We start from the raw sequence: 27,982 nt of genomic DNA, 5'->3' as shown, positions 1-27,982 counted from the left end.
TGCAGTGTGACTCTCTTGATTGAAGGCTAACCTATGCTGATAGGCTGGTCTGGTTAAAGGTAGCGAGTGGTTTCCTACGCTGGTCGCAGGAATAAGACGTTTTCTTTGTCGCACAGTGGCGTGGGCTTGTTTAAGCCGGTAGTTCAGGTGCTGAGGGAAGCTGTAGTGGGAGTGTTCGAGGATTCGCTTCGGTAAACCTAATTCCCTATTCCTTGTTCCCTGTGGCCCGGCGTCGTTTTTCACAGCTTCTCCTTTTCGCTCCGCTCTTAACTGTCCCCCTCTCCCTAGCCACCTTTTATCTTTAGTCTTCCAAAGAACCATTGACCCCGGAGCGGCCCGTTTGCGACCTCGGGTAGGACGGCTGTGGCTGCGCCGAGTGTGGCCCTGGACCCAACAGGAAGAGACTGAGGGAATGTGGGGTCTCGGGGTCTCGCAGTGGGGAGGATTGAACACTACTGAACGCAGCTTGTGGAGGGCCGCGGGGTCCCAAGGTTTCCCGGTAGTGTGCCGCTTTACGTGAAGGCGTGGCGCGTGCCATGAAATACAGTGACTGAGAAAACTGCAGGTATACGTGTGGAATCCAAGTTCTTCTGGAACTGAGCAGTGGTGTGCTGGACGCCCTGCATTTATTCCTCTTTTATTCTCTACCCAGTCGGCATAATCTTTCACAGTCGCGAATTTGATCTAGTCATATCTTGCTTAAAACCAGTCTAAGAAAAAGATAGTGAAGAGTCTGCCTTCTTTTGTGGAAGAAGTGAATCATGGGGAAGCTGGCAGGGTAGGCATGTGGGAAGAACACGTGCATAGCATTGAAAGTTTTATGTAAGCACTTGACTAGATGCTAGAAATTAATTGGTGAGCAAGATGAAGTCCCTGGACTTGGACATGGAGAAAGTACTAGAAGGGGAACAGCTATGGAAACATATGAAAGGAGGTCATTCTGTGCTACTGTAGAGAATCTGGGACGCCTCTGAGGAAATGTGACTCGAGAAGGATGTGACTTGAAGGACAGTTAGGAGAAAATGGTTTGGGCTTAGCTGTGGACACAAAGTGAACAATAGGTGCAAGTAGAGAAAGCCCGTGTGGCTCTTGCAGTCCTGAGTATGCCAGTGTGCTGGATATGAGGCTTACAAGGGTAGACGTGGAGCAGAGTGTTTTTTCAACTTTGTTTCTCCAGTTCCATGCCTGGGGCCTAATAGTCCTAAATGTGTGCATAATTAGGATATACGTGAGCCTGGACTGAGTAGGGAGGTAGTTGAAGCTGGGAAATGACTGATGAACTATGAAATAAGAAAAGGAAAGGAGGGCATTGAGAGCACACATTCAGCTGTCTCCAGAGACCAAGCTTCTTCCCTGTCTAGACTGTCAACTGCTGTTCAGCTTCAGCTTGTTCCTATGTGAGGACATGGTCAGACATGGTCTCCTTCCCCCCCCCCAACACACATTTCCAGTTTTCCAGAGGAGCTGGAAGTTGAAATTTATGTGAAGTCATGATTTTTAAAATGTTGACTAATTTTTTTGGACAACTAATTTAGAAAATGTTCATAACATTCTTTGGGTGAAACAATGTATATGGCTAATCTTTGCATTTCATAAGTAACTTAAATGCAGCGATTGAGTAAGGAGATTGAGCATTGAGTGGGAAAGGGGAAGTGGTGGAGGAGAGAAGATGGTGATCAGGAAGGAAGATTTCAAAATACAGAGATTTGAACAAGATGGCTCAGCTTGTTCTTGTTCCTGAGCTCTAATTTTATTTGTCAGGCTACTTGCTGGGCCATCATTAGAGCATTAGCATATGGTATTTTCTCAAAGGCATGCTACTAAAAGTAAATGTCTCTTTTTTTTTTTCCAAACACTGGTTCAGGTGTTACCACTTGTCATTGTACTACTTTTCCTAGTTACAGTGACTCAAAGCAAAGAGCTGTTTAAGATTTTTCCTATTCTGTTTCCTAAGTACTGTTGGGTCCTTTTGCTTTTGGTCTTTTGGTTCTGTGATTAAATTACATTCATCTTGTCCTTGGAATTTTTTGCTTTCTTCCTGAGTTTCAGTTTTATTTCTACAGCTCCTTATACTTCCATAGTGCCTCCACCTTTATTTCAGATCATTCTTCATATTGCTCCAAGACTCAATTTTATAAATAAGGGATTTTATTATGAATGCCATACTTAAATTGAACTCCTCCTGCTAGTCCTGAAAGCAGAACACTTTATGTTAATTACTTTATTTAATTTATACATCATCTGTATGAAAAAGGCATTGTTAATCACTTTTTATATATGCAGAACTTAAGGCTGAGTATTTACTGAGGTCTGTTGGATGGCAGAGTCCTCATGACACTCAATTACTGTCATCTCTAGGACTTTAAGTAGAGTGTTTGAGGCAAAGAAAACAGGCTAAATAAGTGGCACAGGTACCTCTCCATTGTGAAATGTGTGTTGGTAGGGTAAGTAGTTAGGGACTTTTGGTGTGTATTGCTTTTAAAATTAGTTTAGTGCCTAACCTGCCCCCTCCCCCCAGACCAGTTGAAACAAAACTTCTGGGAGTGGGGTTCAGGATTGGTAGTCTTAAGATGCGACCAGATGATTCTACTTTACAACCTGGGTTGAGAATCATTGATCTAGTATATGGGGTAGGAGAAAGGAGAAAACAGTAATAGAAAGCAATATTGGAAAATGAGTTATGTTGACATTTGTCTGTCATTCTTTGGTCTTTGGATGTTTCTGAAGCCATAATGTAGTCTGTCTATTGTAGAACATACAAAACAACAAAAAAACAGAACTAAGTTTAAGTACAGTGTATATACCAAATTGGAAGGGAAAACACTATGTCTAGGAATATGCCATGGTTCTATGGCATTCTTAAGCCCTGGGGAGTGACCTGAAGGCCCTAGGACCACAGGCTTGGATTGAGATGTTACTTTCTTATTTTACCTTGTGTATAGTTAGGCTTGAGATTCATCTATATCTTTTATTGCAATTGTAAGAATCTTTTCCTTTGTTACGGTAGAGCCTTATGTTTTTTCCCCAAAATGTGTGTGTATATTGGTTATTTAGGAATTTTTTAACAATATAGGATTGTGGCTATAAAAATATTATAAAAGGAATGTTAAGTCTGAAAGTATTGATAATAATTTCAAATAAAAGGTTCAGTTGAAACTAGTTTTAATAGCAGAATATTATTCTTTGATGATATAATTCAGTGGCATATCTCTGTCAGAAATTTCTCTACTCCATAAGGGAATTTCACCATATCTAAAATGTTGTGGATAATCTGGCTACTTTTAATTTGGAATGTATCAAATTGATATAGAAACTCTCCTTGCTAATAAGTCCCTACTACCACTACTTACATTCTCATTTATTAATCACAACATCCCCTTCTTGGAGAATAAATTGTCGCTTGAAGTTGTTTAAAGGATTTGGTTATGCTCACACAGCTACCAAACACAGGATGTCTAGAGCGCAGGTTTTTTGACAGTATAAGTGTAAGAATGACATGCCAGCTTGGACTTTGAGAGGACAGCTTTCTGGGCCATGCCATGGACATTAGATCTATTTAGCTTCTCCTTTGACTTATAATGGATTCAGCATGTAGGGTATGTTGGTCTGTTTTCCCTCCCCGTTTTATTCTTTTTTAAAGACTGGGGTTATTTACTTAACTGTCAGATTTAACTTTTCAGGTTGGTAAAGCTGTCTGGATCTAAGGGTTAATTTCTTTCAAATTTATAATAGTTAGATTTTTGTCAAATGTTCTAACGGGCAATTACTTGTACTTTATTGATTTGTTGTGATTTTATTGTGAAAGCATGACTGAGTCAAACATCTTATAGTATTAATAGAAAATTAAACTCAAGAAATAAAGACACTTTAAGTATGTGTCAACAGCTGGGTTCCTCAGGGGGTTTCCAAAGATCTATATCATTAAGAATTGTTAGTACCTCATTGAGCATTTCTGTGTTTCTTGTTCTGAAATAACATGGATTTAATGTAATATATCATTGTTATGAATAACAAGTCACTCTTTATGAATCAAGAGCACTGTTGGCCATGAAAGTAAACATGTAGGAAATATGTCAAGCTTTTTAGCTATGATCTTGTGTACTCCGTTGAATCAAATCCTGTTCTTCCCTGTTAGATGCCTAGGTATTAGAAGCCTTTTAAGATAATGTTTGAGTACCTTTAGGCACTCCAAGAATAGTAGTAGGTAATGGCTAGCGGGTTGATTTTTCTACATTTAAAATGATTACCATGTCTTCTTCCCTACTAATCCTGTTTTGTTTTGTTTTGTTTCTGAATTTAGTATATTTAAAGTTGAAGGTTGCTGCTAAACTAAAGATGGCAGACCCAGATGTCCTGACTGAGGTTCCAGCAGCATTGAAGAGGTTAGCCAAGTACGTGATTCGGGGGTTTTATGGCATTGAGCACGCTTTGGCCTTGGACATTTTGATCCGGAACCCCTGTGTGAAAGAGGAAGACATGCTGGAGTTGCTCAAGTTTGATCGGAAGCAACTTCGATCAGTTTTGAACAATTTAAAGGGAGACAAATTCATCAAATGCAGAATGAGGGTAGAGACTGCTGCAGATGGGAAAACCACTCGCCATAACTACTACTTTATCAATTATCGAACTCTTGTTAATGTGGTAAAATATAAGTTGGACCACATGAGAAGGAGGATTGAAACAGATGAGAGAGATTCCACCAACCGGGCTTCCTTCAAATGTCCAGTCTGTAGTAATACTTTCACAGACTTAGAAGCTAATCAACTCTTTGATCCAATGACAGGTGAGACTTATTCCAGATTATGAATCAATTAAAATATGTGCCCTTTTTCTTTTAATTTCTCTAAATTTTAAACCAATCATACCTTATCATAAAAGTGAATGGATTAATGTGACTCAGCATGCAAGTAGTTTTGCTATCCTGGTTGGCTGTCTGTAGTACTTTGAGAATCTTTTACAAAACCTTTCTCCTTCACAAGAGAGTACACTCATTCATGGGGTTTCCTGCCAGTGACCCTTCTGCTTCTGCCCCCATCTCTACCCCTGACTTATACTTGTGGCCTAAAGGATTAATTTTTTTTTTTATACCACTTTGAGGCTGTTCTGACAACTTTACTTTTGATCTCTTCTTTTAAAAAATATTTGAGCACTAACCAGTCACTGTGCATAGTTTTAACAAAATGTCTTTGAACATTTTGTTAGTGGAAGTATAAAGTGCTCTCAGGAGTACATAACAATGATGTATAATCTGGATTTGAGGAAAGCCAAAGTTAACAGCTGAGAGCCAGATGAAATAAGAGGGGAGTCCTTTCCAAATTAATTAAAGGATAGATATTATTGTCTCAGTCACATATTAATAAAACAGGGTTGGCAACAACATTAACTCACCTCATTTAATCCAACATTTGGTTTTAAGAATTTTTCTTAACACAATTTACAAAGCATGTATTTTCCAAAAATACAATGTATCTAGCATTATCATGAGAAGTTTTAACTTTATCATGCTGGATTATGGAGAGTTATTTTTAAACTAGAAAAGAGACTAGTTTTAATAATTACTCCATGGATTGATTTTGTCTTATTTTCTAGAGATAAAAATATATGTAAGGAGTCAATGCTCTTAAATTATTCTTTTGTTATGTTGGAATTCAAGAGCATAGATTACTTTTCAGTTTTTTTTTTTACATTTTATAATTTATAACTATAGAGAAGTTTCTAATTTTAAACTTTTCATGTGAAACCTTTTGTTTTGAAAAATTATATATTTGTATATGTGCTTAATTTTCTAATATTTGTGTATGTTATGTATGGTTCATTCTAAAGAATTTAAAAACCTGAAATGGGAAATAATCCCACCATCAATTTAGGTTATTAGCAAATAAAACCAAAGAGAGCCTGTAACATTTATTTATTCTTATTGTGAGGTGTTTATTTTGGGTGAAAAATCATTTAAAGAATTCTCCTTGTCTGAACCTACTTATTTATACCCCGGAGGGGCTTAACTAGGAGAGATCTTGATTATAAGAAAAGATTAACTATCTTGGTATAATTGCTTGAGTATACTACAGAGGAAGGTTTTAGACTGTATCTGGAGCTCTTTCAAAATAGACTAAACGAGTCTTGTGATTTTTGCCACTTACTCGAACATATTTCTTAAAAGAGCTCTGGGTTTTGGTTTTGTGATTCTCTGCAGATGTTGGTGTTACAGTGGTCCTGTCTTCATCACTCTTGACTGCAGTGGAAGGTGTTATCCAGTCCCTCAGAGAGGATAATCAGAAGTAATATGCTTCTACTGTATTTATTCATCATTTTGAGTCTCTTAATTTTATGAAACTTTCTAAAAGGAGGTGATTCCCCTATTTATATATCAGTTTTTAGGCAATTGATCCATGATGCTTTTTGAATTTTACCCAGGGTTAGTGTCTGAACAAAACTAGCTATAATCAATTGCCTACAGAAGAGCTAGCCTAATATCCAAATATAGCCAGAGTTATATGAGTCAGTGAGTTGAGATAGGATAAAAAAGAGCTTGGAAACTTTACGAAAGAAAGCTACAGCTGAGACAGGTATGGTGTGTCCAGTCTGAACAATGTATTTAACATGAGAGTTATGGTTAGCATGAAGTTAGAAAGGAGGAGGTGCAGGAAAGCAAGAAAAAGTCACTTAAACTTGATGTTACTCAGAGGAGGGTATCCTGACCATCTTGGATGCTATTATCCAATTAGCAGTTTTTCCCCTATATGAAGCTTGAGTTATCTTGATTGAAAATTTTATAAGTGACCTTTTTCTGAGAATCTACTTGACCTTTGTTGAGTTCCCTTTCAGGACAAAATATGCTGCTTAGTTCATATATTAGGCCCCAGTCTACTTATCAAGTTTTTTTGTTGTTGTTGTTTTTGTTTTTCTTTTACTAATACCTTCTCTTGAGCTATACATTCTCCTGAGAAATCTTTTGTCTTTTTCTCTTTGTTTGCTTCCTGTTTATTCAGTTTTGATTCTTTCTCTCTGCATTTATTTATCTAGGAAACATTTGGTGTATGTAGCAGGGGAGGAGGTAACTTCTCCTGTAATGTTTAAATACAGTCTGAATTGGTAGGCTGCAGTTTTCATTCTAACCTTAGTTTTGTACAAATGTGTCTTATTTCCAGATTGCTATAAAAAATTGATTTTTTTAAAAACCATATTTCTGACTAGATGATGGGGACAACTTTGGGCTCTTTCCCCATTTCTTTCTCCACAGTTCTTAGGTTGGATTATCTTTTATCTTAGCAATTGGGGGAACATTCAGGAATTAGACTGAAGATTTCTATTTCTCTGATAAGAAGTTCTGTCACTCGACAAAGAGCAGTGATTTCCTGAGGAGCACCTGAAAATTCTGGACCTGAGATCTGTGTCCAGCAAGGATCATTTTATCACCATTAATTCATGCATGGGCCAGTGTCTTCCTTTTTTAGTTTGCAGCTTTTTCTCCCTACCCTATCTTTCCTCTCCTAAAGATTGTAGATTTCCTCCATACTTGCCATTCAGATTTTGCATTTGGTGTTCCTGGGTTCAGCTCTGTAAATGTTTGATACTTGGTATGTATAATTTTTTTCATTATTTCATTAATACAGAATAGCTTAGTCTTTGCCTACTAGTCCATAGTTTCAGAAGCTTCATCGGAAAAAAGCAACTATTTTAGTACTGAAATATGGGTATTTATATAATCAAAACAGAGACAGTAGGACATGAAATCCTTCAAATCAGCAATATAGCTTCTTGTGCTTCAAAAGTACATGTTTTAGATTTAGCAAGCTTTCTGACAATGTAAATAGACTTAGTATTTCTATTTTAGTTTAGCCATGGGTGATACATAGTTAGTGACACTTCTAAGTTAAGCTCAGCAACATGTCTTACATTTTTTTTAGTTGTTAAGGTTAGATAATATGGAAATAGCTTTATGTTTTCCATTTTTATTTAAAAATATGCAAGCATAATATCAGAAAATTTTGTGAAGAGAAAAAAATCACCCACAAAACTACTAGCCTTTTATGTATTACCTATAATTGTGATCATAGCCTAAAACAGTTTGTGTTCTCTTGGTTCTTTAATGTATCAAACTGTTTCTGTTTAGTGTTCAAAATATGTTTTAATAGTTTTATGATTTCCCCTGTTTTCCTTTGTACCCCTTCTGGGTACTTTAAGTTTATCTATTTTTTTCTGGTACCAATATAAGATATTTTGAATACCTTTGTACATATCGTATTTTATTTCTGCTTAAGTTTTTTTTAAGAAATGTACAAAGATATTCAAAATATCTTATTGGTACTTAAGAATTCTCAGTAGTAGACATATTGGCCGAAAGAATGTAGTCTTACAACTTCTGTAAAAGCATATATGGTACTGTAGTTTTAATGGGGATTGAATAAAATAAAATTGTTAGGTGGAATAAAAAATAGTTTGGAAGACCTAAATTACTAAATTTATCTAGAGTGCACAAAATCCCATTTTAGGTAAACTCTGTGATAGAGAAATTTTGAATTTTTGAAAAAGGAATCATAAATCTTTAATAAAGTCTTAAAAATAGAAATTTAGAGATTATCTGGTTCCACTCCTCAAATGATATGTGTGGCTGCTACATATACCATGTCTGTGTTCTTGGATTTGGATGATCTTATGTAAGTCTAGGGATATATAAATTGCTAGGATGCTTTAGACTGATTAAGGAAGAGTATGATAGCATTCATGGAGATTCAGCTTACTTTGTGGCTTCCAGTGAAAAGACTTGGAAATACTAGGTTTAAGGATTAGCATAAAGAAATCTTTAATAACTAAACTATGTCTGTAATAAATAACTCTTAAACATTACCACTAAAGGGAATAGATCTCTAGTGATAAGTTCCTAATTACTTGGAATATTCAAGTAAACTTGGTATCTACTTGATATTTGTATGTAAGCATGGGGTTAGATCATGGGTCCTTCTTGATTTATGACTTCAAGTAAAGCTTTTTGGTTTAGATAAATAAACTGTCTGAATCCTTATCATTGAAATTTTTTTGCATTCCTTTTTTGTAACATTTACAAACTATGAGTCCTACATTTGTGAGACTCTCAAGACTTATTAATAATGTTTGCCATCTTAGGTCAGACCACTTTTCCTGTCTTCATCTCCAAATATTTAGGACAGGAGATATCTTATAAGCAGTATTTTCAATCCCTAAAATGCTAAAAGTAGAGACAAATACAAAAAGAAATCTAGGATCATTTGCTTAATTGCTGATTCCTCAGTCATCTTTGGAATCTTGCCCAGAATGAGTTAATTAGAAAATTATAGAAAAACTGAAAGCTGTAGATTTGGGTGATGATGGTAAATGTGGAAGAGGTGAATATTAGAATAAGTTAAATGAATATATGAAAACAAGTTATGGAAACATAGTAAGGAATATGTGCCTTCCCTCATCTACCCTTCTCTATCTCCCAAACCTTTAGGTCTGCTTCTTAAATTTTGCCACTGATGATCTTGAAAATTTGAGTGCTTCTTTTTTTTTTTTTTTTTAACTTTTGTGTTTCTCTCTCTCTTTTTTTTTTTTTTTTTGTATTTTGGTGCTGACATAAAAGAAGACTTTTTGTGAAGAGTTGCTTTTGCCTTTTAGTTTTGATACTGGCATACATGTTTAGTTGATGTTGTCTTTCAAATATTCACATCAAAACCAACTTTTTGCTTGTCTACTACATGTTGAGATGAATTTGATTTAAGAATAACTTAGAGAATTTATTGCAAGTGAGTATTCATCCAAGTACCCTCCTTGAATTTATCGTTTGTTGCCCTGCCCCCAAGTGTAGTACATTTTTTTTCCTTTTATGATACATTTCAAGATCTAGGAATAATGTATGGCTATACCAATTTAACAGAACAGTAGCAAATTTCATTGATAAATTGAATTGCAGTGGCAGGGATTGGGAGTTATATTGTGCACGTCAATAATATATTTGAAATCTTATGAATTTCACAAATTAAACCTTCTCTGTTCTTGTCCTTTATGCACACATGAATATTATTGCAGTGTTATGTGTTCTTTAGTGAATTATTAAGGGATAATTTTTCAAAATTTTATTTTAGGTAAAATAATTATATGAGTGTACAACTTTGTTGCTGTCTTGTATACTATTAGATAATAGCAATTTTTCTCCTTATATTTTTCCTTTGTCCAATTTAAAGTTTGGGAATTAGAATAAAAGATGACTTTCTTAGACTTTGATTAGCATTTGACTAAATATTTTAACATATATCCTCTTGAATGTTCTGAGTTATAAAATTTGTAACAAAGGGCTTGAAATTCTGGCAGAGTAGCCTGGAAATAACTACATAACTTCTGCATAGTAAGAAGGAATTGAGTGCTTTAGAACTGTTTAAAATAATATTTATTGGGGTTGGAGATGTAGTTCAGTAGTAGAGTGCTTGCCTAATATGTATGAGGAAAGCACTTTGATCCCCAGGACCACAAAAACAAACAAAAATTGGTTTTCATTTCAAAAATATGTAAGTAACATATGAATATAAACTTGTTTACATATATGAAGTGGTAGGAAATAATGTATACTAAAATTACAAATCTAAATTTTCCTTTCTGTGGCTCTTCTACTCAACCAGTCCCCATTCTTACCACCTTTCTCAGTCTTAACTGTTAAGTTTTGTGGTCCTTCTTCCAGTACTTTTACCTTGCATACCTTTCTCCACCTTCTATTAAGTGCTTTTGAAATCTAACAAGGCAGTGGTTCTTAGTGAAATATTTTGTTATAACAGCTTATGGTTATTATACTTGGTCAGCTTCTCACAGAATCAGTTTTTTTAGAACATTTATTACCTGGCATCCTTTTACATAATCATTGTGTTCAGTGGACATATCATTTCCAGAGGGCTTTTTTTTGTTGTTGTTTTTGTTTTTAAAGCAGTGGCTTTAAGACAGTAAAATAATAGTATGTTGGGATTTCAGAGGCCTGTGTAAAATTAACTTCAGTTTGTTGTATACCATATAAAGTTTTTGTCTACTCTAACTTCATACTACTCTAATTTGAAGCATAGTTAACATTTTAAAAGGATGGAGAAGCTTGGATTGTTTTTATCCCTGCTTTTAGAGAATGATGGTAATCACTGAGTTAATTTGGAAGCCTTGGTTAGGACCTACAACCTCCATATGTAGTAGTTTTCATATAGAAAATATGCTCTGTTTAATTATGGCATCTTCAGAAACATACTGTGACATAATGGAGAATGATATTTTCAGTTTTAGACAGTCTTATTTTACCAAGCTCCCCACTTCACTACCAATATACATAATTTACAAAATATTCTAATATAAGGTGGAAATAGTATCCAAATGTGTTTCCTAAAGTATTAGATAGCATTTTTATAGTGCAGTAAAATTAATCATATATGTTAATATTATGTCTTAAAGTTTATAGTTTTTTTTTGTTTTGTTTTTTTGTTTTTTGAGTTGGGGTCTTACTGTGTGGCCCAGGCTGGTCTTGAGCTTCTGGGTTCAAGTGATTCTTCCATCCCAGCTTCCCAAGTGCTGGAACTATAAGCATGTGCCTGGCTTTTCGAGGGTTTTTTGGTAATCTTGTCTGGAAAAATTTCCAAGCTACTGTGTCTTGCTTGATTTTAAACTACTCTAAGGGAGTCTCCTTGTTTTCATTAGCCAGTTCTGTTTTTACCCTTGGTGCCCGTAGATTATTTGTTGCATTAGCCTTCTTTTTTTATTATCATTGTTATTATTATTAGTTATTCAAAACATTACATAGTTCTTTTATAAGGTCTCTTATCTAGTCCCCTCAACCTTACCACCTCCAAACTTAAGAGACTTTATTTCTACCACTCTCCCATGTTCATAGGAGCCATCTTATTTATGTCTTGCAACAGGGCATGTCTTTGCTTCTTGTCTTTTTTTTTTTTTTTTTTTACTGTTGGTCGTTCAAAACATTACATAGTTCTTGATATATCATATTTCACAGTTTGATTCAAGTGGGTTATGAACTCCCATTTTTACCCCGTATGCTTCTTGTCTTTTTGCATGCTCTTTTCCCAGATCTCTGCATGGCTTTCTGTGTTTTTTACTTTAAAATCTCCACTCATAATTTTTTTCCCCCATAATACTTATCAGTACCTAATGTTATTGTTTTGTCTTGACTGATTTCCACTAGAATGTACACTTCTGGAAAGGAGGTCAGAAGGTTGGCTAGACTTAGGAAAGCAGAATGTCAGAAAACTTGAGACTCCACTACTCACTGTTCTGGGATAGGTCTCCGCAGCAACAGACATTTGATCCTTCCAATTTCCTTGGCCAGCCTTGAGGGCTTGGGCTGCAACTTGCCTCTCCCCCTTGTGCACTGCAGCACTGCTTCATAACAAAGCAGTTGTCCTCTTAAAATTAGTTAATTAGCTGAGCGGTTGGGGTGGTCCACATGTGTTCAAGTCAGCCTCAACAATAGTGAGATGCTTAGCAACTCAGTGAGACCCTTTCTCTAAATAAAATACAAAGTAGGGCTGGGGACATGGCTCAGTGGTGGAGTGCCCCTGGGTTCAATTCCCAGTTCAAAAAAAAAAAAGAAAGAAAAATTATTTCATTTTATTTTTGGTACTGGGGTTTGAACCCAGGGGTGCTTTATCATAGTAAGAATCAGTGAGCTACATACCCAGTCTTTTTTATTTTTTGATCCAGGGTTTTTGCTAAATTGCTTAAAAGTCTCACTAAGTTGCTAAGGCTGGCCTTGGACTTGAAAACTCTTTGCCTCAGCCACCTATATTGCTGAAATTACGGGAGCATGTCACTGTATCCAGCCAATTATTATTTTTATATTTGTAAGAATAAAATGTCTAAATAATATTCCAGTTACCTATAACATCTTTGACAGTTCTTGATTAATGTATTGTGGGCATTAACTCATAGCCTACTCATAGGATTTACAGTACTAATTAGGACTGTCTCAGAGAGTCATCTCATGAAGTTCCTATATATGAATTTCTTTCATACCCTTTTAAAAAATTCCTTTTTTTCCTACCTTCCCCCTACCCCCATAATACTTAACAGCACCCCATGTTATTTTTTTGTCTTGACTGATTCTCACTAAAATGTGAACTCTAGAAAAGCAGCTCAGAAGATTATTTAGGGCTTGATGCTTAAGGTCTTCTACCCTCAGTCTCATTTTGTATCTGTTTTCTCAATTATAAATTTTCAAAGCACTTTCTTGCCAAACTAAGGATAAACAGTTTTTTCACTTTGTCTTGTATTGTTTTATAATTAAAGTGACATTTGTTAAAATGAATAATGTACTAGAAGCAGTGAAGTTGAAGGCCTTGGTCAACACTATAGATGCCATTTCTATGTTTTCTCAATTTTGTTGATCTTTACTTGTTGTTTTTCTCTTTTGTTACCTGTTCCCCTTACTTTTCAAATTTGGGGAGAAAGTTAAGATGGACTAGAATTTTCTCCCTGCACTCTACTCCTCCCTCTCCCACCTCACAATTAGTTCTCCATCTCTTTCCTTCTGCTTTCGAGTGATAACTTTCTTGGAAGAGTCCTGAACCATAGAACAGGACTGAATATATAACCATAACATAGTTTGAAAATGTATATTTGTAAAATGTCTTTTTTTTCCTCTCTACTTTGAGTGCCTTTAATCTGCAACTGGATATATTTTGATCTTTCTGGAAAACCTGATAGGTTAAGACTCAGCAAAGTAAATGCAGACATGTGAATTCTTCCTGTTCCATATTAAAACAAAACAACAACAAAAAAAGATGAGACCTGTAGTATATATATATGGGAAAGGTTTGCTAAGTAGTTACTGGCAAGGATGAGAGGAGATTGGAAAAGGGATGTGTAATTCAGGATGGTAAATGAATTTAGTATTTTGAGTCAGACAAATTTGTATGTGAATCCAGGTTTAATGGATTTTGTTTTCAAGTTATGATCTGGCAAACTTCCCTTATATGTCAGACTTGTCTTTGATGAATACATGAAAATGTTTGTATTTCTTTTTTTTTTTTTTTTTTTTGTAGTTTGGAGTATAGATATCAAACAAATGTGTTATCCTTGAACTCATTTTTTTCCCTCAATCCCATGATTTGTCAGTCTTTGGCTTCAGAAGCTTAGCAGCTTTCATTTTCTCTCAGCTATTGCATCATCAAATATAGATAACATATACTCCCTTATGTGGCTTGGAGTCACTGTTTCTGGTTTTTGCCTTGATCTTATATGTGAGAAAAATGGTACAGAGCACTGAGCTTCAATTCCAATTTCTTCTCATGTTCTTGAGTAGTAAATTCTGTATGTACATCTTAGCATAGAGTAGTTTAGTTACAAGAAGATTTGGAATATTTATCATTTTGATTACTTAACAGTAATTCTCCTTCAAGAGTGTGCATCAGAATTCTTTGTGATACTTCAAATTTATTTTCCTGGGCTCTGCTCAGACCAATTGAATCGGTGTATTTGGAACAGGGCCTAAGTATTAATTCCACTACGATGAATTAATGTATGTAAATATGTTCTTCAGTGGCTTTCCTATTACTGAGGAATAAAGTCAAAATGAAGCATAGCATTCAAGACCCATTTATGATCATCTAATTTCTTATAAATTTTGTTTTTTACCATTCTCTCTGGTAACTATATTTTCACTATTGAAATTTCAGTGTAGTAAATTTTTCAACCACCTACTTGGTGATCTCTATTAGTACCTGTCTTTAAACAATCAACTTAAAACCCATATGGATGTGATTTTTTAAATTATTTTTTAATTCAGCAGGTATTTGAGAGCTGTATTCAACCTTATTTTATATAATTTATTTTTGACTCCCACATGGATTATGTTTTGTTTCTGTTGAAGAGAAGAGCCTTAGAAGAGTTAGAGTATAATCTAAGATAGTGTGCCATCTAAACCCTCTCTAACCAAATTCAGTGCTAACCTTTGTTACTAAAGCTGGTTTTCATTCTTGTTGACTGAAAAGTTAGGACCATACCATTTCCTTTAAACATATTCTGCCCCTCTGGTGATACTGTTTCTGTTTCTCAAGGATTCCATTTTCTTGGGCTTATACCTTGACAACCTATTCTTACTCTCCCCATTCTCTTTGAATACTCTGATCTACCTTGGCATCAGTTATCATCTCTATGTTCTTATATCTATTTCTAGTCTAAACTCCCCTTTTAGAAACTCTAAGCAGTTGTAAAGTGGGAATCTAACACACCTATTTCAATGGCCAGTGTATAACATGGATTCAGAAATTTAAAGCACCTTGATATCTGTTGCCTGCAAAAAGAAAATAACTTTCTTTTTCTCTTTATCCTGGTAAGTGGTGTTCTTGTGCAATTGATGATGCTACAGTCTTTATGTTGATGACCTTTAGTCAGAATCATGCTATATGCACCTAGAGCAACCAAAGTTATGTTTTTGGATGCTTTCTGCAGCAAGAGTAGTCACGACCCATGGGGAGCTAGAGTGTCTCAGTAAGATGGCACTGGACAAACTTAGAGAATTTGGGCTTTTGTTGAGTAGTTTGCTGGAGGAGTCTAGAAAGTGGTGGGGTTTGCTCTAGACTAGGTGCTATCAAGAAGTGGGGAAATTCTATAATTTGGTACCTTAATAAGTCTTCCCTACTAGGTGAAAGGAATAGGACAAAGCTAAAACTGAAATTGGTAAAGAGGTTCATTGGGCATTCCCCCCACCAGTGGTTTGTACAAAGTCCTTGCCTTGGACTTCACAGTGGTTTGTTTTGCCTCACTTCATCATGGTTACACAGGATCTTATTGGATTTAGTGAGCTGTGAGTCTAGTTGTGAAGGGCTGCTTTTCTCTTTTTTTCTTTTTAACTTATTTGGGATAGACATGGAAAATTATGTAGCATTTAGATAGTAGGAAGTCTCCTATTTTTTTAACTTTTTTGGGATAGACATGAAAAATTATGTAGTATTTAGATAGTAGGAAGATAGAGAATGTTTTAGACAAGGGTGTGTAAACAAGGAATTGATAGGCTATTGGCCACTAGGGCAGGTCAATAAAGAAACTTATTTCACTAGGAATATATCGGTGGAATCTAGTGTTCCATCAAAGCATAAATGCATAGTTTGTTTATTCTGTATCTGGGCTAGAGAGGGTAGGTATGAGGTTATATGTCAATCACATATGGAGCCTTTTAAAGCTGAATGTTTGATTACTAATCATGTGCCAGGCATTGTATAAGTCAGCTTTATATCACTGACAAGAACAACTTAGAAGAGGAAAAGTTTATTTTGGATGAGTTTCAGAGGTTCAGTCCATGGTCAGCCTACTCCATTGCTGTGAGCCTGAGGGGAGGCAGAACATCATGATGGAAAGCATGGCAGAGGAAAGCTGCTCAGCTCGTGGTGGCCAGGAAACAGAGCAGAGTGCAAAGCAGCCATGGACAAAAATCTCAAGACATGCTTCTAATAACTTACTTCCTCCAGCCATACTCTACCTGCATGTAGTTACTACTCAGTGCAGTGTCCTTTCAAATTATCAATCCATCAAATGGATTAGTCCACTGATTAGATCACAGTTTATGATCTAATCATTTCACATCAGATCCTTCTTACATTGTTTATCACATGAGATTTTAGCGGGACACCTCATATCCAAACCATAACAGGCACTAATTACTTATCTGATATGTTTTAATCCCTCAGGTAAGTTGAGTTAGAAAGGATGGATGGTTCTTATGTAGAATAAACTGGAAACCCAAGTGCAGTGCTAGTTGTGTAGACTGTTAGATTACACTTATGTGCTTGAGTTTTAACATAACAGTTTGGGTTGATTTAATTCCTACCCTTCCTCCCAGCTAGTATTTTATTTGTATGATCTTGAGCAAATTACTGAGCTCCTTAGAACTACTATATTTTATAGATTTCTTTCTTTCTTTGTTCCAGGGATTGAACCCAGTAGCGCTTAACCACTTAGCCACATCCCCTGCCTTTTTTATAAAATTTATTTAGAGACAGGGTCTCACTAAATTGTTCAGGGTTTCACTAAATTGCTGAGGCTGGTTTTGAAATTTCAATCCTTCTGCCTCAGCCTCCTGAGTTGCTGTGATTACAGGTGTGCATCTCTAACCCAGCTTATTTTATAGATTTAAATGGGCAATAATAATACAAAATCCAGAGGGTTGGTAGTACCTGACACTTCATAAAATCTTAAAATAAAATAATTGCTGTTTTTTTCTTCTATTAGCTATGTGACTTTTGGCAAATCCCAAATTCCTAAAAGACTCAGTTCTCATTTCACTTCCCAGGATTCGTATCCTTCTTGCATTGTTTATCACATGAGATTTTAGTGGGACTCCTCATATCCAAACCATAACAGGCACTAATAGAAGGATCAAAAGTAATATGTGGAAGCATTTTTGAAACAAAGCACTGTACAAATAGACTAATTTTCTTGACAGATAGATGATGGTGGTTGGTTATGAGGTTTGGGGCCAAATTCTGTAAGATCCTGAATTTGGGATGAGAAATTTTAGACTTTATGCTGTGTACATTAGAAATCAGCAATCAAATACTTTAAAGCAAGAGGATAAGATGATAAAGGTGGTGGCATAGGAAACTTGAAATTAGAAAGGGAGAACTTAGAGGCCATATTTAGGAAGCCCTTTTACGAGTAAATGATGGCCTAGATTTGAATAATGACAGTAGATGTGAAAAATCTAGGACATTCCTAAGGAATTACTGAAGTTTAGTTCTAAGTTGGATATGAGGAATATAGAAATAAGAGGTTTCTTGAATTTTAATTTTGGAAATTTTAATTTATATCTAAATTTGTTTAGGTATAAATGGTTAATAAGTTTGAAGGAATAGCCATGTGGTGATGTACAAGATGATCAGAAGCTTCTAGTTTTAGGTATTTTATTGGCTTTCTGTATGATGTAGACCCATATGATGTGAAAAGGAAGTTGTTGAGAAAGGGTACAAGTAGAGTGGTAAGCTGTAAAGAATTTGGTTTTAAGTTAAAATATATATAAATATCTTAGAAACGTGATTAAAAACCATTGTGGTTGAAATTACTTTGAAATGCATGAAAAGTGATAGACGCATAGGGAGATGAGTAGATATGTAATAAATGTAGCAAAATGTTAATTGTAGAATGTAGAAGGTGAGTATATGGGTGTTCACTGTAAAATTTATTCAGCTGTTCTGCATATTTGAAAGTCTTACTAAAATGTTGGGGGAGGAGTGGAGACAAACTGTTTGCTAAAGGCTCTTCTGAAGCAGTTTACCTCTCTGACCTGAAAGTTTTGTTTTCTCTGTAGGAACTTTCCGCTGTACTTTTTGCCATACAGAGGTAGAAGAGGATGAATCAGCAATGCCCAAAAAAGATGCTCGCACACTTTTGGCAAGGTTTAATGAACAAATTGAGCCCATTTATGAATTGCTTCGGGAGACAGAGGATGTGAACTTGGCATATGAAATACTTGAGCCAGAACCCACAGAAATCCCCGCCCTGAAACAAAGGTGAGTGGAGGCCCTGTGCCCTTACCAAGGACCCTTAAACTTGCACTTATTTAACTTTGGAGAGCAAGAGTGGGTAAGTAATTTATCAGGAAACTAATGGCTACAATTTTACATAAGCTTTCCTTATAATGTAGACCCAAGTATGTAATATGTGAAAAGGCAGTTGTTGGGAAAGGGTACAAGTAAACTCTTGTACACTTGCGCTTATAATAAAATTTGTTTGTATTGAATGCAGAACAGTGTGGACCTTAGGCAAAAATCTTTAAATATTTCAGGTTTGACCTCAGCTACTCACTCTGCTCAGGCCTGCAGTAACTCAGCCAGTTGTTAGCTAATCCTAAATTAGTTGTGCCTCTTGGGGATATTTGAATTTTCCGAGACTGATTTTGAAGACTGAAATTCTTCCATATAGCATTTTCTTTTTGTTGTTGTTGTTTTTAAGACATTTTAGGTTACACATTTCTTGCTTTCCTTAGTTTTAAATGTAACTGCCTTGAAAGTATAGTTGAGTGTTACCTATGGGTTAATACTTTGACAATAGCTCCCCATTTTTTTCGTTGTGCACTAATGTCTGAATTGCAGAGTCAGCCTTTGTTCTACTATAAAAAGTGGTTATATTCTTTTTTGAAAAAGCATAAACAAGAACTGGGGTCAGTGAGTATTCTACTGCTTTGTGCTTTTCCTCTCTTCCCAGTATCAAGATAAATTTTTATCCACCTACTCAATGTAGAGCTTAATAAGTTCTGGTTGTACAGCTTTTAGGAATACTCTTAGTATTTTATTCCTTCTGGTCATGATGTTACAGGATAGAGGTTCCTGAGTTTCATTTGGGTGGTAAAAAAAAAATATATTCAGTTTTCCAGAGAAAGTTTTGCATCTCTACCAGTTATTGTGAATTTTCTAATCTGAGACCATACATCAGGAAGGCCTTTGCCTATGATAACAGAAATCCAACTAGAAATAGATTGAACAGTACAAAAATTTGTCTTGCATGACCAGAAGCCCTGAGGCAGTACAGTTCAAAATTGGTTGATTTCACAGCTCAATTACATCCTAAAGGATCTTAGCATGCTGGTTGTCTTCTTGGAAGCTAGCCTATGGTGACCTGTCTTTCTAGAGTATCACACTGTTTAAATTTCTATAACAGAATACTGAAAACAAGACTCTTAACACAGTCTTTTGTTAACATTTATGTTAAATAATTTGTTCTTTCTTTCTAGCTTTCTTATTTTTTTTCTCTATTTAAAGTATTACTTATACCTTCATGAGATAGTTTTCGGAGTTAACACTAAAGGAGGAGCATATATGAAAATTATGTGTTCCTGAGTATGTATAAAGAAACAGATGCCAGGCCCAGTGGCTCATATCCATTCCCAACTAAGACTGAGTGTGTAACTCAGTGGTAGAGTGCCCCTGGGTTTAATTCCCAGTTCTGCAAGGAAAAACAAAAACAGAATAGACTGAGAAAGAGTGGTCAAATCATTTGAGAAGGAAAGGTAACTTTCTCTCTCTTAGGTGGGGTTACCTAGCAAAGCTCAAGAGACCCATTTTTGGGGTAGACTGGTATAGAGAACAGGCTCAGCATAACAGAGTAAAGGTGTTGGCTGAGGATAGAAAAGGTGTTGAAAAGATTCAGGGAGACAAATGGGTGAGGGAGGAGAGACTCAGAATGTAGAGTAAGCACAAAAACACAAACAGATCAGGCCAAGAAAAAGAAAAGTGAATGCTAAGGGAAACTAAAATTCAAAAAGCCAACACACCAAAATAAGCAGAGTCAGATTACATAGCCTTTTAGAAGACACTATTGAATAGGTAAAAAACAGAACAAATATGACTAGGGGCTGGGGCTGTAGCTCAGTGGCAGAGTGCTTGCCTAGCATGTGTGGGGCACTGAGTTTGACCCTTACCACCATATAAAAATAAAACAAATAGGACATTTTGTCCATCTATAACTACAAAAAAATTTTTTTAAAAAATGACTAGGGACAGATATGGTTCAATTGAGATAAACAGTTAATAGTACAAAAAGTAATATCACATGCATTCAGAAAGAAGTAGAAGATAGAAACCAGTTACTTACAACTGTTGCATGAAACCTCAGAATACAGCAAACAAATAGATGAATCAGATATATTTGGAAAGACTCAGAGTTGGGAGAACAAGCAACTGCTACAATGTGGGCAACAGGAAGCAGATAGGAAGGAGGCAAAACAAGTGACTGAGACATGGAACAGATACAGTAGGTGCCAGAAAGAAAAGACTGGTAAAAGAGGTTTACAAAGTAGTCCTGAGTACAACTAGAGTAATGAAAAGAATGCAGAAAGTAGAAGAGGCAGAAGCTGGAAGGTATGAATTATATGATGGGGTCAGGATGGACTGAACAACTGGAAAGTGGATATTTGATTGCAAAAGTTTCACTGGATCTGTAAATATCCAGAGTCAGGACAGAAAGAATGAGACAAGTCCAAGTGTACCTCTTGAAGAAGGTCAGATACAGTGTTGCAAAAGAGATGTAACAGGCTAGTCAGATACATGGACAGAGATGAAACCTCAACTAAGCACAAGACAGAAAGCCTGAGTAGATATGAAGTGGGCCCAGAAAGAAATGTAGATCAATGTAGTTCCAGAACAGACAAGGGCCTAAAATGAAGGAAAAATAAGAAATGGCTTATGAGGATAGAAGACAAAGGATTGATTATCATCAGAATGAGAGTCTTTACACACAAAGTAGTCCAGGTTCCAAGGAAAAGACTCAGAGAATCAAGGAAAAACATGAAGCTGGAGCTGGAGCTGGGCTCTGTGGAAGCGCACTTGCCTGGCATGTGTGAGGCACTGGGTTCGATTCTCAGCACTGCATTTAAATAAATGAAATGAGCGCCTATCAACAACTAAAATAAATAAATAAATAAATAATGAGGCCAAGAAATTCAGTCACTGAACACTGAAAAGAAGATAGCAAAAGGTATAGATAGAGTCAGCAGTTAGTTCAAGAAACTTGAAGTTTGCCTGGCGCTATGGTGCATACCTATAATCCCAGCAACTCAGAAGGCTGAAACAGGAAGACTGCAAATTTGAGGCCACCCTTAACAACACAGTGAGACCCTGTCTCAAAATAAAAAGGGCTGGGAACGTGGCTCAGTGTTAAAAGAGTCCCTAGATTAAATACATAGTAGATACCTCCCACTTACCCCCCCCCCCCAAAAAAAAAAAGAAAAGAAACTGAATGTTTAAAGAATGAATACAGTTATAGCTATCTAAACAGCAAGGGGGTGCTGAGGATGTCCCTCAGGGTACAATGCCACATGTAGGAGTTCTGCATTCAATCCCCACTACTACAGTAGATACATAGACAGAGAGGAAGGAGAAGGGGGAGTCCTGCATAAAAATTGATGCCAAAAAAAAAAAATAGTAGTAGTTGACAGAAAGACAAGGTTTGAGCTCAAATACAGAATCAAGTATAGTCAAAAGAATTTGGAATAGGTTGCAAGAAGTAGGGAAAGCAGGAAATAGCCAAAAGACAGAAAACTTGACTAACTCAGAAATAGGGGAACACGAGTGACCAGAGAAAAAGATGAGGAATGATCACACTTACATTAACAGACAAAGGTCAGAGGTAAATAGAGGTAAAGAGCAAACAATAGACAGAAAAATAGAACATAGTCCCTGTTGGGTAGAAATAGCAGTTGAGGACCTATACAAAGAGACAGCATTAGGAATGGAAATAGAACAATTCAACTTGATAGAAAATAGGCTGGTCTTTGCAGAGGGATATGTCATACTTTGAGTTGTAGAAGGAGAATTTAATTCTGAGTTGAGGTTTCACTCTATAGAATAATTTTCTAATAACCTCTGTGGTCAGCACTCAAAATCATTTTGGATTATTCTGGGTTGAGCTAAGAAAATATATTTTAAATTCCAACATATTTTGTTTTTAAAATGAAAGATGTTACTGGGAAAGTTTTTAATTTTAATTTTTTTTATCTTTTAGTGAATTGTGTCACCATTATTCCTGCCTTCCCCTAAGTAGATTTATTGAACCATCTTAATCTATAAAACCATAGTCATTGACACACCATAGGATTTGGTGTTTAAGGAACTTAAAAAATAAATATGATGTCTTGTTCTAATCCATGCAGCTTTTTCCTTGAGTTACAGAAGAGATTCCTGAGAATTATTAAAGCTGAAAAGCATTTATTCATAAGAATTTAGTGACCATCTCCAGCTATTCTTCTTTTCCAACACTGAGACTTAAGTTTTCTTCTTTTGTATTTTCCTCTAATCTTATATAGCAAGGACCGTTCAGCAACTCCTGCTGGAGCTGCTGGATTGGCAGGTGGGCACCACCGAGAAGCATGGACTACTAAAGGCCCCTCCTACGAAGACCTATACACTCAGAATGTTGTAATTAACATGGAAGATCAAGATGATGTTCATCGCACATCGCTGGAGGGTAAATCTGTCAAGGAGAGACCTATTTGGTTGAGAGAGAGTACTGTCCAAGGGGCCTATAGTTCTGAAGAGATGAAGGAAGGTAAGAGTCTATGTCTTGGGTTCAGTAGAAAATGAACTTAACTTAGTGGCAAATACCTGGAAAATTCACTGTACTTGTTTTACAAATTCATCTCTCCTTTAATCTTCTACTGCCCTAATTTATATGTATTTTTATTTTTTTGAATTGAAAGCCATAACTATACACTAGTACAAATATTTTAATATTATTCCCTCTAAAATACCAAGGTGTTTATGCTATTTGAAATATATACAAAGATGTCACATATGTAAAGGATTGAATATCTCACAGTCCAATGTTGATAAAAATTTATTCTAGAATATTTTGGAAATCTTCATGAGCCAGAAAGGGTTGAGAATTGCATAATAATCTTCACAAGTTTGAGAACTACAAAATTTTGCTTTCTAAGTTTGGGTCTAGGGTACTGGATTCAAGAATGTGATATAGAAAATGGGAGGATCTAAGACTGGACACAAATACTACTCAAAAACTGGAAAACAGGTGGCAGGAAGTCTCTGTACCCCTGGTTATATCTCATCAATACCTATTCCCAGGTTATTTATTGTTGTTAGCATATCACCTGAGAATGGTTCTTTAGTGGTGAAGAATCATCAGTAACTGAAAGTCACTTGGTGTTGGCCTTTCCCCTAACCTCTTTTCCTTTTAAAAAATCCATTTAGTATACTGTATGTTCTAGGGATTGTAAAAGTACTATGGAGTTTTGGGTAGTACCTCTAGTGTGATTCTCTTTGATATTTTAACTCCAGTTAGAAAGAAGTTTTCCTTGACCACCATAGTCTTCCCTCCTCACTAACTAGTTTGCTGGGTTCAGTTATTTTGATTTAGGATGTTCTAGATTATATAGCAGTTAGACTGTCACTTTCATGATGTAGCACAGACTTAACTGGTGCATGTATGAAGTGAGTTCTGTTTATACTTAAGTTTTCTTTAAACTTTCAAGTCATGTTGGTATCTTTTCAAATGTTACAGACTTCAATCATGTCCTCTTTACTGAAAGTTCTAATTCCTTTCTATTCTACTTTCCTTAAAAGTAGTGTTGTTGCCCAGAGCCATCTCTGCCCATAATTATTTTACTTTATGTTTTATTCATACCATTTTCATCCTAATATACTTGAGATGTAGTGACCAGATACATGTTATAGATTAATATTAATACATAGATTAAATCATTAATGATTTCAGTTTTATTTCCCGTATTTTTCTGATTTTTACCTGACATTTTGATTGTTGCTTTGGTTATGGAAATATCATAATAGATGAGTAACTTCAGAAACATGTTCAGGTACCTTTTAGAATGCTCTCTTGTATTTTACAGCTTGGATCATGTCTTCAATATATTTTAGATTATTTTTCTGTAGACAACATTTCTTTTGCACTTTTCTGTATAAAAGAGATCTGCTGCCTTTCTGCTCACTTACACAGTCTTTAGCTTTTCCTATATTTTTTGTTGTAGCTTGGCTTTTAAGCCCAGAATTGTTTATTGTCATCAGTGATCTCAGTTGTTTTATAGTATATATCTTAGTAATTTATAACTGATAAATAAGACTGTTTTACTTTACTTTCATTTATCCTTGCTTTTTTCTGTCTTTATCTATAAAAAAAATTCCTTTCTTCTCCAAACCACTTTGTTAGAAATCTCTTAGATATGACTTCATTTACTTTACAAAACTAATGGTTTTCTGCTAATTTCATGTTTACTTTAAACATAAATTAAAACACTGTGTTGGTAACTATTTGAAACATTCTTTTCTTAGCAGTTTTCCCCTAGATACTTAAATGCATTCTTTGCTGTTTTCTGTTGAAATACCACACTGGCAAAAAAGATCACTGGGAGAGAGATTCTATCTTCTTTTTTTTTTTTCTCTCTCTCTCTCTGGGGATTGAACCCAGTGCTTCTTTACCACTGAGGTACATCCTCAGCTCTTTTTATTTTTTATTTTGAGATAAGATCTCACTAAGTTATTGAGGGTGGCCTAAGTGCCAGGTCCATTCTAAGTACTTCACATTAACTTAATTGTCACAATAATTCAGTGAAGTAAATATTATTACTTTTTTTCCCTTCAGATATTGAAGAAAGTGAATCAGGGAGAGTTGGTATGAGTTGGCCAAAAATCATACAGCTAATAAATTGTTAGTATTTGAATCAGGAATCAGGTTCCATTCAATACTTTTAATCCTCTTATATATTTAAATAATATGTTTGGTATTATCAGAATGCAAAGTACAAATATCTTTCTTAAATTTTTCATCTACATTATATCAGTCAAAATGTACATACAAAATAGTAGATCTGTGATGAGAGAATATTTATTCCTCAAATCAGATACCTATTATTTATGATGTTAGAAAATAAGTGCTTTGGGAGAAAATAGAGCTTTGATAAAGCAACATTTAAGTTAAAAACATGGAAGATGTAAGGGAGTAGTTGTATGAATACCTAGAGAAAAACTATTCCAGGCAAGAGGGAGCAGGCATTACAATACCCTGAGGTAGAGGTATGCCTGTATATGCCAGGAATACCAGGGAGGCCACCGTAGCTGGCACAGAATGAGTAAGAAGAAGAAGAGGTAAGAGGTAGGTGGTCAGGTGGTGTTCTAGATGGTGTAGGACCTCATGGGTCATTGCAAGGCCTTTGGCATTTACTCTGAGCAAGGTAAGAAGCCATGTTTTGATATCCTGTTATGCCAGCTACTGTACTTGGTTCTTCATAGACATTATTTTATATATTTTTATCCATTGTCTTAGAAGGTAGATTCTTTTATCATCCTATTTTACAGAAAAGATATTGAACTTTAGAGGTTAAATAACTTGCTCAAGGTGATACAGCTTGCATATTGAAGAACCAGTATTCAAATCCATTGTATATTACACATAAAATCTATGTACTTGGCCATTAGACTACTTAAGTTGCAGTTTGTGAGAAACGTTTTGAATACTCTGTGGATAGCAACTCAAGAAATGAAACTGGTTAAGTCTGTGGTATTATATTATTATCTATTTAAATATAACACATTAAAATATGTATTTCATTAGCTATAAAGGATTTCTTTTTATATTTAAGGATGTTAACTTTCTGGGTTTTTACCCCCAGGTGGCATAGACATGGACGCATTTCAGGAGCGTGAGGAAGGCCGTGCAGGGCCTGATGATAATGAGGAGGTCATGCGAGCACTCCTCATTCATGAGAAAAAGACTCCCTCTGCCACAGCTGGCTCAGTGGGGGCAGCTGCTCCTGTATCTGCTGCCAATGGCAGTGACTCAGAGAGTGAAACCAGTGAGTCTGATGATGACTCTCCACCTCGTCAATCAGCTGCTGTGGCCGCACACCGTCGGGAAGAGGATGAGGAAGATGAAGATGAGTTTGAGGAAGTAGCAGATGACCCCATTGTCATGGTGGCTGGCCGTCCATTCTCTTACAGTGAAGTGAGCCAGCGGCCAGAGCTGGTGGCCCAGATGACACCAGAAGAGAAGGAAGCATACATAGCAATGGGACAGCGCATGTTTGAGGACCTCTTTGAGTGATCTTTCCCTACCTTTTCCTCCTTTCTGTAATGCTCACTGCAAAAAGAAATTCCCCACCCTTGAAGAAAAGTGTTTCAGAGTCTTTCTGTCCCTGTTGATGTTAAGCAACTGTTAATGTTGCACAAAGAATAACAGAAACGAAAGTTCAATTTTTATGCCAGAAACTTCTCAGAAAGGTAGGTTGGCTGTAAGCATTCCCTTCCCTGCTATTACTACAGTATTAATATTTTACTGTATTCCTTCTCTAATTTTTTTCCTTTCCTTTGAAAGACATTTTTCTCCCTTTTGAAATGAGTAAGGAAAGCTCATAAGGTAAATTCATCTTACCTGCCTTCAGAAGCCTACTACAATAAATTACAATAATTTACTGATGCCATCTTTTTACCTATTCTGACCAAATGTATTCCAAACAATTCCTTTTATTGCTGCCAATCAGAGCAGATTGCTAGTAGACAAACCACTAATGAGGGGAAACATATCAAAACTTCTTATTTCCCCCCAAATAAGGTTGGGGTCAAGATGTAAGGAGAGGTGAGGGAGTATGTATGTGCAGAAGAGGGAAGGATGTGCTTGAATCTTGTGTAATTAATGTCTGATCTGTAAGTCATGTCTTTAGAATTGACCACACTGGTAGATTTTTTTGTTTTGTTTAATGCCTTTTGGTTTGGATTTTGGGTGATAGAATACAGTATGCTTGTTAAGAATTTAGAAAAAAAACATGGACAAAGGACAAAAACTTCACATAAAGGGTCGAAGAGTGAAGGGTATTGGGAACAGTGCCTTAGAACTGCCTGAGTTTGTTATGATTTGAAAATCATTTATACAAAATTAAGACTGGTCCCATTTTTTTCATTCTATAGGCCTCTTGCCACTACTGTAAGTTAAGAAGTTCATTCCCCCAGAAATAAGCATGGAATAATTGTTTATTCTCTCACACACATTCTCTCCCTCTTTGTAAACATCGTTGAAGACTTTGTCTTGCTTTTGATTCTTGTCAGATATGGTATTTTTAGAGTGCATTCAGTATATTGCTGAGCATTACAACCTTAAGAAACATAGTTTATTTGGGTTCTGATATGTAGCATGGCATTATTCCTGAAGGCAGAACTTTAAAATAAAGGACTTTCATATAAGGATCTATAACAATTGTATTTTTTTGTAATATTTTTCCTTGCATTGTAATTTTTAAGTATTTATCATTTTATAATCCATGTGTGAAATTAAATCAGCATTTTAGAATATCTGAGCCTTGTATGAAGTGATCTTTCATTTACCTGAGTTGTATTAATGACTGAATATTGACAATAAACCTATTTTATACTAACTGGAATTTGTTATTTTCTAGCCTCATAACATTTTAGAGTACAACTAAAATGTGTATTCTTCCTATTAAAGTTTTTTCGCTTATAAATCATTGTTTCATATAATA

At 35.7% G+C, this 27,982-nt stretch overlaps 1 protein-coding gene across 2 annotated transcripts; it reads left to right on the top strand.

The window, feature by feature from the left end:
- The first annotated feature begins 32 nt into the window (after positions 1 to 32).
- Gtf2e1 (general transcription factor IIE subunit 1) lies at positions 33 to 27,877 on the top strand. 2 transcript variants are annotated; one of them, XM_005327639.5, is made up of 5 exons: positions 33 to 191; positions 4,301 to 4,783; positions 18,299 to 18,500; positions 22,790 to 23,031; positions 26,123 to 27,877. In XM_005327639.5, exons 2-5 carry the CDS (start codon positions 4,336 to 4,338, stop codon positions 26,551 to 26,553), a joined length of 1,323 nt encoding a protein of 440 aa, XP_005327696.1. In that variant the 5' UTR covers positions 33 to 191; positions 4,301 to 4,335; the 3' UTR covers positions 26,554 to 27,877. The 2 variants fall into 2 exon arrangements, with proteins under 2 accessions (XP_005327696.1, XP_040126233.1); XM_040270299.2 differs by lacking the exon at positions 33 to 191 and adding an exon at positions 330 to 565.
- Positions 27,878 to 27,982: the final 105 nt, after the last annotated feature.

Source organism: Ictidomys tridecemlineatus, chromosome 3 (genome assembly GCF_052094955.1).
Source record: "Ictidomys tridecemlineatus isolate mIctTri1 chromosome 3, mIctTri1.hap1, whole genome shotgun sequence".
Classification (NCBI taxonomy): Eukaryota; Metazoa; Chordata; class Mammalia; order Rodentia; family Sciuridae; genus Ictidomys; species Ictidomys tridecemlineatus.
Note: the sequence above shows the minus strand (reverse complement) of the source record. Positions and strands in the feature narration are given on the sequence as shown.